The 12,758-nt window shown below is 35.8% G+C and overlaps 1 protein-coding gene across 1 annotated transcript; it reads right to left on the bottom strand.

Annotated features, from left to right (window-relative positions):
• Nucleotides 1–7,462: 7,462 nt before the first annotated feature.
• Nucleotides 7,463–8,488, bottom strand: LOC140856041 (uncharacterized). Its single transcript, XM_073253219.1, has 3 exons — nucleotides 8,108–8,488; nucleotides 7,819–8,010; nucleotides 7,463–7,734 (listed from the first exon to the last, which is right to left on the bottom strand). Exons 2-3 carry the CDS (start codon nucleotides 8,000–8,002, stop codon nucleotides 7,478–7,480), a joined length of 441 nt encoding a protein of 146 aa, XP_073109320.1. The 5' UTR covers nucleotides 8,003–8,010; nucleotides 8,108–8,488; the 3' UTR covers nucleotides 7,463–7,477.
• Nucleotides 8,489–12,758: the final 4,270 nt, after the last annotated feature.

The raw sequence follows: 12,758 nt of genomic DNA, 5'->3' as shown, positions 1-12,758 counted from the left end.
AACTGCCTGATTTTTGTTATGACTGTGTTTTGGTTGGTCATTCAGTGGATGCGTGTTCTAAGCCCTCTCAAGTTCATCCTCCAAACTCTCTGTTAATGTATGGCCACATATGAATACTGTTCTTCCTCCAGTAGAGGGGTCACGTTTTGCCTCTTATGGCTGATGTTTAACCAGAAGACCCTCAAGCAATGGATGTAGGTCCATCTTTTGCCACAGGTGCGCCTTCAGCAGGGTGTGTAGAGGTCAAACAAAATGGAAGTGGTCTCCTCCTACATCAAAAAGTAGAGGTGTAGGCTGATGCCATGGTTCTGAGTCCCCACCACAAGCTAAGGTCCTGATGGTAGAGGAGTCCGACTCCACTCTTGCAAAGGATTTTCCATCCACTGATGATGCTTTTGCTGTTTCTGCTAAGTCCCTTCAAATTGTTCCAAATGCAACCATTGAAGGTCAGCTAATGATGCAACCTACAGTCTCTGACTCCCATACTCAGCAGCTCCCACTCAACAGGAGGGGGGTTCTAATTCTTCAACTCTTCCACAGTTAGCTCCTGTTCTGGGTGATTCTCCACATGTTCATGCCCTATACTTTGCTCAATTATAAGTATGCCTAGGTACAAATTCTCTGTCCATTATTAGTGATACCTCTCTACTTTTTGCTCAGGATCTCATGTGTTCTGCACCGCTCCAATCGGGTGTAGTGCTTTAGTCTGCACCTGGTTCTGATATGAGCCGGTGGACAAGGATCCTTGAGTTCTATCTTCTCTGAATTATGCATATAAAATTATTGTTTTGGAACTATAGAGGGCTGATACTTGTCGATATGGAATCTTGGGATATATGAATCAGCCATTAAATTTTGATAACCATTCGCATATCCAAAAGATATCATTTGAATTCTCCCGCATGTCAATTCCTATGTATTTAATGGAAACTGCTTACCATTAGGCTAGTTGTAACCAGATAGGTGGAGATTCGGGTATCTCCACGCTCCCCTATACTAGCCATGTGGCTAGAGCTAATTGGCCGAGGTGATAAAGGCTTCATGGTGAGCTCGTGGCAGGCTTTGATTGCCCAGTTTTGCCATGTCAGTTGTAGTCGATTTCAAGGTATATCAGTAATATTCATGATGTAACTTCTTAAAATTCAAAAATTTTTTGATTCAAATCTGTCTTAACCTAGAAGCTTTAGCAACATAACAGGCACAGGGGACTGTCAGGTACAATGAAGGAAACTCCCATATAATACTCTTCTCTCTCATATCTAGTTTCTTCTAAAAATTCCATCCGACTAAACCATCGAAGGGTCTCCACCAAACATGATCTGACAGCCTCTTGACCGTTTTCTATGGTTACAAATCCATTCCAGCACCATGCGCGCTATGCTACTCCATGTCCACTGAGTAGAATAAATTACCTGTCCACCTTATCAGGTTGGGTTTTGATTAGCAACAAAATCTATTGAAATCTAAGAAATGTGATGCAATTTGTTTCCCGACCAAATGCGCTTGCATCTTGGAATGATGTGTCCAAGAAATTTGTGGAACCATATCTTTTTGATATTTTTCTAGTAATTCTTTTAGGATCTACATTTTTTTCAAGGAACTGTTTTAGGATCTACATTTTTTTTTTGTTATGCTGAATTTTATATCGACAACTAGAAACGTTGGGTTTAATAGTTACTTATTCTTTTTGTGTTGATGTTTATTGTAATTTTGCATGAAATTAAACTACTCAAAGAGTCATTGGATTTTTCTTTCATGGTCTTTAATGTTTCCTCTCAAATCGGAAGTTTCAATTGGGAAACAACATAATTGGATGATTGAAGCTTTTAAACTTTCACAGGTTATTACACAATTTTCTATTGTGATTCTCATATTGTTTGCTAACAATTCCTTTCTCTATGTTCACTTGCTTTATTGGGCCATAAAGCTCACAACTTTTTTTCTCTTTTGCAAAGTTGCAGGACACGGTTTCGGATGGGTTCGACCCGAAGTTCAAGCAATGGAGTCATCTTATAGCCCTTGTATGATCTCCAGAACTTCGCTTTAGAGTTCATGCAGCCATGTCATGTGGTCTATCCATGAGTTGGGTTCAGAGCATGATAGAATGGTATCAGAGCTTAGGTTATGATCATTTGAGACTTTGATGTAAGTGACTTGGGCATGACATAAGTGATATTAAAAACTTAGATTTATGTCATTAGGTGTTGCGGATGAAATAATTCATAGGGTTTGGTTTCGATAGATAATTTGCATCCAAGATTATAATTTGAGGATTTGACAATCTATGATTTTATTGGTTCAGAAATTATTTAGCAAACCCCAAAAATTCAGTAGGTTAAATTAAAATGCGCAGCAAAAGCATGATGGTTTAAGCGAAGGTGTTATGATAAAGGATCAAAATTTATTTTCTAAATAAAGGAGGTTATTTAGGAGCTCGAGGATAAGATAAGGATATGTATCTTGATTTTGAAGAATGTCAATTTCTAGGATGAAATTTTTCTTAAGGAGAGTGGAGAATCTAATGATCCAGCCTCAAAGATTCCTCAAGCCCAAATTTTCCCTTGCATAAATCTCAGGGCATGAAAAAGAAATGAAAAAGAAGAATCAGACTACTATGAGGAGTCTGACTTCTTCTCGATTTCGGTAGGAGAGAATTAGAACTCTGAATCTCCCGATTAACCCTAGATTTTTGCCTATAAAAGAGAAGCCCTTCCCTCCTCTCTACCAACTACTCTTGGAGCCCTCATTTGGAAATGGCTTTTGAGCTCTTTCATGAAGAAATCCTTGGGATTTTCAGGTGAACCGGCTATTGGACCTCATTAGAGCCACGGTATATAGGGCCTAGATCTTTCTTTTCTCTTCTTCTAGTCAGTAAGGGAGTTGTCATTGCTTAGGATTTAGCTGGTGAAGTTTTGGTTAGTAGTGAACAGGATCATTCTCTATTTCTTTCGATCTTCTCCTCCCATCAAGTCAACTATCATCATTGGATTTGCTGTACCTAGGTTGTTGAGAGCCGGCGTAGCCATCGGGGTGGGCATAGGTCACCACGGCAATTGAGGACTTCTTATGGAAGAGAGGGGGGTGTGGTCAACCTCTAGCCTTCCACCCCTATTTTTCCAAGAAGAGAGAAGAAAAACGAGAAAGAAAGAAAAGAAAAGAAGAAAAGGAAAAAAAGAAAATAAAGAGAGAAAAAGAAAAAAGAGAGAGAGAGAGTTTCTCTCTCTTCTCTCTTCTTCTCACTTCCTCTCTCTTTCCACTTTCTCTCTCTACTTTCTCTCTATAATTTTCTCTTTCTCCATGGATTTCTTTCTATATAAATCCTATGGACCAGTAGATGGTCCAGATGTCTAGGGATACTTAGATTTACCCATTAATCCTAGGAGAGGTCTTGAATCTATAGTGTTAAGATCGTTGACTATAATTTTCTACCACCCTAATCATCTATGATTTTTTATATTTCACACTGATTATGTAAATGTGCGATTGACTGCACAAGGTGTTAATTGAAGTGGAACACCTTATTTTTGACTTCATAGATTAAGAAGTTCATCGATTACCGTATTTGAGTCAATCATCGGTATAGGTAAGGGTTCTTTGACATGATTACCTACATAAATATAAAAATTTTATTTATAATCATACCTACATAATTGCATATTTTATTTATATATTGGCTGGTGTATCATATGTTGATGAATTGCTGTTGCATGGTTCATGATAATTGGTGTTTAATTATATATATTATGTTGAATAAGAAAATTATGATTTAATATAATTAATGGGGTGGGCAGCATTTAGGTTAGTTGATTATGTAAGAAACGTAGTGCATATGCTATGTTAATCTCAGACTGGGGTGTGGCATTATTTTTGACTTGCCGTAAGCCAGAGCATGACGGAGACTAATCTAATACTGAAAATAAGATTATGATTTCAATAATATGGATAGAGAGCGGGCAGTGTTTGGACAGATTAACCATGCAAGAAACATGGTGTGTATGTTGGGTTAGCCTTGGACTGAGGTGCAGTATTGTGTTTGGCTTACCACGATTTGGAGTATTTATAATTAGTTCAATATCGGAAAGGTAAACATAAATTTGCATAATTATAAATATGGAGAAAAGGAGAGCATATGAACTAGTTGGGCATATATGAAATATGGCAAATCAACTATGGATTGAGATGTTTTGGCCTGTCACAGACTGGAGCATGGTTATGACTAGTCCAATGTCGAAATCATTTTAAGATGATGAACCATGTCTAATTGAAGGGTATTTAGATCAGCCAGCATGCGTGAAATATTGTATTTGGGATATCAACCATAGGCTGATATGTAGTTGCTGGCCATGGACAGAAACATGGTGTATGTGTTTGGCCAGCCACGGGCTAGAGCTTGAGTGGGTCTAGTCCAGTATCAAAATAATAATATTATTTAGATCAAAACCATATTAATCAGTTAACGATAAGTAATCTCATTGAATTACTTTTGATTAGAATTTTGTTGATTTGTGATATGTGACATATTTAATAGAATTGTGATGATATTATTTAATTATCAAATTGATGATGCGTGAATCTTATTATTTTTTCATCAGTTATATATATTCATTAAAAAATAATTCATATTCATGCTGATGTGAGTGTGGGATTCTTACTGTGCTGTAAAACTCACAACCCTTCTTTCCTTTTTCAGAATTATAGAACACAGTTTCGGATAGGTTTAACCTAGTGTTCGAGCAATGAAATCATCTTATAGGCTTTGCATGATCTCTTGGCCTTCGCTTTAGGGTTCATGCGGCTGTGTTATGTGTCATATAGTCGACCTAGGAGTTGGGTTCGGAGTGTGAGATCTTGGTATTTTAAAACTTGGATTTTTGTCTAAATTGCTTAATATGAGTATGAGATGATTTACTTCTAGTTGCTTTTGCATGTAAGCATATGTTATGACATGCTTCCTTGATCATGCGCTGGTATTCATTCTTGCATCAGTGTTATATTCTGAGCAAAAGAAAAGGAAATTTTGCAATGTTGTAAATTCAATGCCTTTTGCGAATGTAATCTTTTTTCCTAAAGATGGGTGATATTATTGGAGTGATTTAGTAATTTATTGAATAACAATGTCCTGTTTTAGTGGATTGCATTGGAATAGTTTATTGTGAATTCGGAATGACTTCTATGTTGTTATTTTTTTGGTGAAGTTACATTGCTTCTATGTTTGTAATCCGAGTCTAGTGTATGTTGGAGAAGCATTGACCTATACACGTTGTAGGCCTCAGGTGTTGCATGGACCGGCGCAACAATGATCAGTGTTTCTCCTTACACTACGGTGAAAATGGTCATTAACGACGCTATTAAGGTTATTTTACGACGCTAATAAGCGTCGCCAATATCCTTTACGATGCTTCAAAAAGCGTCGCCAAAGCATCGCCTATGTAAGAGTGGAGACGGAAAATGCCGACGCTTTTTAAAAGCGTCGTTATTTTATAACGATGCTTTAAAACGTCGTAAAATTAACTTTTAACGACGCTTTTTAGCCGTTAATGACAACGCGTCCGCCACTCTACCAAAACGCTTTTTGAAGCGTCGGCTGTTAGGTTTTTTATGACGCTTATAAGCGTCGTTAAGTTTGTTTTAACGACGCTTTTAAGCGTCGTTAAATTCATTTATAACGACGCTTTAAAGCGTCGTTAAAATCACATTTAACGGTGCTTTTTAGCGTCGTTAATGACTCCGCGACCCGCACTCTACCAAGACGCTTTTCAAAGCGTCGACTTTTTTGTCTTTAACGACGCTTATAAGCATCATTAAATTTATTTTAACGACGCTTATAAGCGTCGTTAAAGGTTTTAAGAGAAAAAAAAAATACAGATTTTATATACAAAAAAAAAAGAATACATACATTTCTGTACAAAATTATATCAATTATTCTAACATAAACCTGTACAATTATCACCATTCACACCTGTACAATCACCACCATTCACACCAAAAGCATACTTAAATAGCAAATTTAACCAAACCAAAAGATATTATTTTATATAAATAAAAATAAAGTACTAATCATCCATTACAATCAAGAGTAATATAAATAAATATAAAAATATAATAAAAATAAAATAATATCAATCCGCAGACGGATGGTCATCGTTGTCTCCACGTGACGTGCCGCTGTCTCGATGGGTGCCTGATGTGCCAAGAGCCTATAAGAAACATATCAAAAGCATGATTTGTATATCTATAAATAAAACTATATAAATCATTAAATTAATATAAAAATATATATTTAATAATATATGTTTACCTGAGATGGATCATACATCTCTAATAAAGATGTAAGGCGATCAATCTGTCCCCTCATGGCCTGCATCTCGGCACGGCTCTGTCGCATCTCCTCCATCTCAGCGGCACGACTCTGTCTAATCTCCTGTATCTCTGCCTCGAGTCTGCGAATGCATGAATTCTGAGCATCTGCTGCAGCATGCTGCGTATATCTACTAACCTCAGATAACTGAGTGGGGGTGACTCCTACTCCATAACCCCTCACTCGGCCGTAGCGCTCTGGTCCCAATAACTCTATGAACACCTCGGCCTCGATACGGCTCTGCTGCGTAGATGCTGCAGACTCGTCGTCACGCTCCGCAATGAGAGATGTAGCCCTCTCCTGTATTTTTTTTGAAAACAAGAGTTATACATTAATAGCTAACAAAATTAAATTTAAATCATTGCAAAAAATAGAATATTAATAATGTCGTACATATAAATCTCTCGACTCATCTCGAACAAAAGTACCATCCTGATGAGTATGAGTCATCCGGTAAAACTTCACTTGTCCGGGTTCCCTCCCATGCTCATCCACCTACACAAATAATTTTAATTTTAAGCAAACAGTTATAATAATTTAAAAAAATATATGAGTATCATGATACAGACATGATCCACGATACATAATGATATTAGTTATATAAATATTTCAACATAAAAATTAAAAGTTAATTATGAAAGTTTAAGGAACATACAAACTCCTATCGGAGTCGTGTATAACTCTTCGACCCCGATGTATGAGGAACAGACTGAGCTGCTCGTGCAGCTCTACCAATAGCAGAATAAGTCTGTAAAATAAAGTAAAGAACTTGTTATATGTATAATATATAATAAAAATTAATATTTTTATAAAATATTTAGAAAAAAAGATAATAAGCAGATAATATACCTGTGCCCTCTCGGAGAACCAATAATGAACCAACTCCATCCACTGATGAGGGGGTACATCAGGAGGATAATTCCTAGCAACCTCCTCCTCTGTCATACCCTGTTTCATATAGTCCTTCTTCAATTGTGCTCTATATTCTTTCCATTTGCGGTTGAGAGACTTCATTACAAAATTATGAGTAGATGGAGGGAGAACAAACTTGCTCTATAAAAAAAAAATGAAATGAAATAAATTATATAAATGATTAACAATTAATATACAGTATGAACATCAATTCATTACCTCTATAACTCGGAGGAGCTCAACTTTGTACGTTGGAAGCATGTCATTCCATTTTGCATAGCCCAACGGACATAGCTGAGGCCTCCGAGCAACAGTCCCCAAAAATGAAGTCAATAAGCAGGCAGCTTTCTTAATTGGCTGACCTAGCTGATTGCACTCCATAACAATCCTCTCACCCTCACGCATCTGCCACACATCTCGTACTACTGTGGGTCCGCGTCTGGAGCGTACTCTCCCGAATCCGTCTGCAAAAAATACATAAAAGTAACTATATCATAAATATACATAAAATAAAATAAAAATAAAATTACATGAAAGACAATATATACCCTGCACGTGTATCTCATCATCTGACTGATGAACAGGAGGATCGTGCTGTGCTGATGATGAAGGACAGGGCTCAGAATGCTGTGCAGCTGAACTGGCCTCAGGCTGCTGTGCTGAAGAAGACGTACCGGCCTCTGTCTGTGAAAACTGAAACTGCACACCAGCATATCGTCTCCTGCGACGCATGATGTCACCTAACATTCATATAAATAAAAGATAGAATCAGTTAATATATGGAGTAAAATAACATAATAATTAATACAAAATATATACATCATAAATAATTATTACCAGTAACAATCAAGCAGTAGTGTTTCCTTCAAATTCTGTTCTAACCAACGTCGTCGTAGCATTTAAATCATCAGCTGCCACAAAATTGTAGGGCATACATTGTGTATAAGTGTCATCGTCATCATCCTCCACTTGGTTTTCCATATCATATAAGTCTCTAGGTTTTGTTTTGATGACAGTAAACCAATCTTTATCTTTTGCGTCTTGTACATAAAATACTTGACGAGCTTGAGATGAAAAAATGAATGGGTCATCCTTCAATAACACACCAGTGTGTATCAACCTTGAAAAATTTACAAGTGTAAATCCATTTGCATCTTGTTTCAAACCCCTTGGTGAGTTTATGTCTATCCAATCACATCTAAACAGTACTACTTTAAATTTTCTATAATAATCCAACTCATAGATATCTTTAAATGCATCATAATAGGATTTTCCATCCGCTTCCACCATAACACCGCTATTCTGTATTTTTCTAAATTTCTCATGTTCTCTAGTATGAAATTTAAAGCCATTAATTATGAAACCGTTATATCTATTCACAATCTTATTAGGTCCTCGAGCAAGAGCTATTAGTTCATCTGAATTATTTGTCTCCATCATCTTTGATACCTAACAAAAAATGATATGACGAAGTGCAGTTGAGTTATCTGATATTAAATATGTATCAAAAATTAATATATCCCATAATTAAATATAAATCATACCTGATTCGAAAGTCACATAGGGAATAACTCGACCAACCATCGCTGTTCAATCCTTGCATTAGGACGAATGTTATGATTGGCTCGTCTCTGATAAATTAAAAATTCACTGCATAAAATATAAATATATCATTTAGAACATTATATCTAATATAAAATTTAAATTTTGATGTCATTCCTTAAATATACTAACCTGCGATGGTCAGATATTATGTCACTATGAAGTAACACATAACGATGTGCTTGTGCTAAGGATTTTTGATCAAGTACAATACTTTCAGCTCTTCCCAAGAATTTTTCAGCAGTTAAGAACTTATACAGTTCTGCATTCTCCACAAAGTCATTATGCCGTTGAGGTCGACTAAAAATAGTCTCTACACCTTGAAGATATCTTGAACAAAATGTCAAACATTCATCCGCAATATATGCTTCAGCAATCGAGCCTTCGGGATAGGCTCTATTTCGCACATAATCTTTAAGACGCACAAGATACCTTCAAAAATTAAATATTTATTAAAATATCAGTATGCTGTTGTTTCTAATAAAATTATCAAAAGATTTAAGGTTTGCAATAATACCTCTCAATAGGATACATCCATCTATAATATACCGGTCCACCAACTTTAACTTCTGAAGCTAGGTGAATTAGCAGATGTACCATAATAGTGAAAAATCCAGGAGGAAAAATCTTTTCCATCTGGCAAAGTGTAATTGCAATATCGGATTCTAACTGATCAAGTTTTCGAGGATCAATAACTTTGAAACATAATGCTTTAAAGAATGACGATAATCGAAGTACAATTGTAACAACTTGTTTCGGCAATGACGATCTTAAAGCTATTGAAAAAATATCTTGCATCAATATGTGACCATCATGACTTTTAAGATTTGAAAATTTTCGATCCTTTAGATGCACACATCGTGAAATATTTGATGCATATCCATCAGGTACTTTGATACTTTTCAAAACTCCCAAAAAACTATCCTTTTCTCGAGCAGACATTGTGTAACATGCAGGAGGCACATAAATTCTATCATTAGCAAGCATTTTAGGATGAAGTTCCTGTCGGATACCCATTTCTTTTAAATCAAGACATGCCTTCATGTTATCTTTGCTCTTTCCATCAAGATTTAAAAATGTTCCAAGTAAATTATCGCAAACATTCTTCTCTATATGCATGACATCAAGATTGTGCCGAATAAGATTATGTTTCCAATAAGGTCAGTCAAAAAAGATACTTCATTTTTTCCATAAATGTTTACTGGGCTGTTGTGTAGATGCTATCTGTGTGTCTTCCTCATTTTCATCCTCAAAATAATTGTCTGGATCTTGAAACACCTCTGCATCTATAGTACTGATACTGACTTCCTCTGGTAACCCTTCGTGCACTGAGCTTTCAACATCATCCCTTCCTCTTTTTTTAGAAGACTTTGAGTGCTTACCATAGCTGTAATTGATGCCATCCATTTGTCTATGAACATCAGTTCCAGAAGGTGGAATATGGGCACATCCCAATTCTATAGTACCATCAAACAAATCTTTCTGAAATCGAAACGGATGATTTGCTTCCAACCATCGACGATGTCTCATGTAACAAAACTTACCTCCATGTTTTAACCAAATTGAATGTGTTGAATATCCACAACAAGGACATGCGACCCATCCCTTTGTATTCCAGCCAGATAAATTGGCATATGCTGGAAAATCATTAATAGTCCATAACAAAGCTGCCCGTAGTTTAAATGTTTGGCCGTTGGAAGCATCAAATGCATCAACACCCTCCCACAACTGTTTCAATTCCTCTATCAAAGGCTGTAGAAAAATATCAATATCATTGCCTGGACCCTTATCTCCTGGAATAACCATTGACAAGATAAGTGATGATTGTTTCATGCACATCCACGGTGGCAAATTGTAAGGTATCAAAATGACTGGCCAAGTGCTGTAGGTAGAACTCAGGGTCCGAAATGGATTGAAGCCATCAGAAGCTAAGCCAAACCTAACACTGCGAACATCAGAGGCAAAATCAGGATGCCTATCATCAAATGCTTTCCATTGAAGACTATCTGCTGGATGTCTCAACATTCCATCCTTTGTACGTCCTTCATCATGCCATCTCATTGATGAAGCTATTTTTGATGATGCATAAATCCTTTTCAATCTAGGTATAAGAGGAAAGTAACGCAATACCTTGGCCGGTTTTTTTTTACTCCGCGTTGCATCCAATTCATTCAGTACATCGTCTTGATCTTCTTTTTGTGTTATCCATCTTGAAGATCCACATACATTGCATGACTCTTGATTAGCGTTTTCACCCCGATATAACATACAATCTTTCAGACAACTATGAATCTTTTCGTATCCAAGATCCAATTCCTTTACTACTTTCTTGACTTCATAATACGATGGTGGTAAACGAGTGCTTTCTGGAAATGCATCCTTTAATAACTTGAGCAGCATGGTAAAACTCTTTCCAGACCATCCATTCAAATATTTTATATGAAATAAATGTACAAGAAAAAAATCTTAGAAAATTTCGTACAACCCGGATATAATTCTTCGTCTGCATCTTTCATTAAGTTGTGATAACGAGCTGTCTCATCATTAGATATATGTATAGGCTCCTCAACATGCATACGTTCTGTATGCGTACATCCATCCAACATCCCAACTGTTTCTTGTATATTACTGGATTCTCCTAAATTTTGAACACCAAATCCAAAAGCATCTGTGATCAAACTCCTTATATCATCATCTCTTGCAGAATTGTCTTGTAGGCTAGTGGATCCAAAATGAGTCAAGGGTTGGTTACATGATGATGGCAACATAGATTCTCCATGAAAAATTCAGTCGGTATAACCTCTTAAAAAACCATTCCATACCAAATGTTCTTCAATATTTTGTGGATCTAAAGAAGAACTATTTACACATTTCCGACATGGACATAAAATCTTTTCATTCAAACTACTTTTCTCCATACCAAATTTAATGAAGTCATGAACTCCATCTAAATATTCTTTACTATTCCTTGGTTTATTTATCCAACTTTTGTCCATTGTAGGATAAAAATGACCGAACTTATAATTTATCTAAAAATAAAAAAAATTATACAATCTATATTAATGCAATGAGAAAAAAATATCAGTCATTTCATAAAATTCAAAAAAATAACAGCTAGATAAAGTTTACATAGTAAATGCTTGCTATCATCAACTAATAGGTAAAGAAGGTCCTATCCCATTCAGAAAATGTATTAATTCTATAGGTCAATTACCAAAATCAAATGATATGCAACAAGAGCCGAAAAAAATTTCGGCAGCATTTTCCCTTAGTTCTTCCGTATAGGAAGAACAAAAAAAAAATACCATCTGAAATTTATTTCGAACCCTCAGCATATCATTTGATTATGGTAATGACCTATAGAATTACTCATATTTTCTAAACTGTCCATACTGGACAATCAATTGATCAATGTACATAATTCTTTTATCCGTACAAAAATAAATAAATGTACGGATACAATAGAATATGTACATTAATCAAAAGACGGGTCTATGTTTCTATGCAATGCAATTTTTTTTAAAATTAATTCATAATTAACTTGATTTAATACCTGATATTAACTTGGGGAGTAGTGGACAAAGAAACTTGGCCCAGCTTAATCCAGATACTTAGTCTTCATCAGTCACGAAGATAAGGATAACGTAGGCCACACGATATAAGGGTCCAGCCACATAACGAACGCCACATGTCAGATAAGCAATCAATCAGGATTCATGAAACTATGAAATTATCCATTCATCAACCATGTAGCACAACCTTAATTAATTATACTACATAGAATGTTTAAAGAATCTTTAAAGAAATTGAAAATATAGAATGTTAAGAAAAGTTTGGTACATTGATCACAAAAGTTTTTTAATTATGTTAAATATAAAGTATATCA

This window comes from Elaeis guineensis, chromosome 3, assembly GCF_000442705.2.
Source record: "Elaeis guineensis isolate ETL-2024a chromosome 3, EG11, whole genome shotgun sequence".
In the NCBI taxonomy this organism is placed as follows: Eukaryota; Viridiplantae; Streptophyta; class Magnoliopsida; order Arecales; family Arecaceae; genus Elaeis; species Elaeis guineensis.
This window is presented reverse-complemented; position numbering and strand designations above follow the sequence as displayed.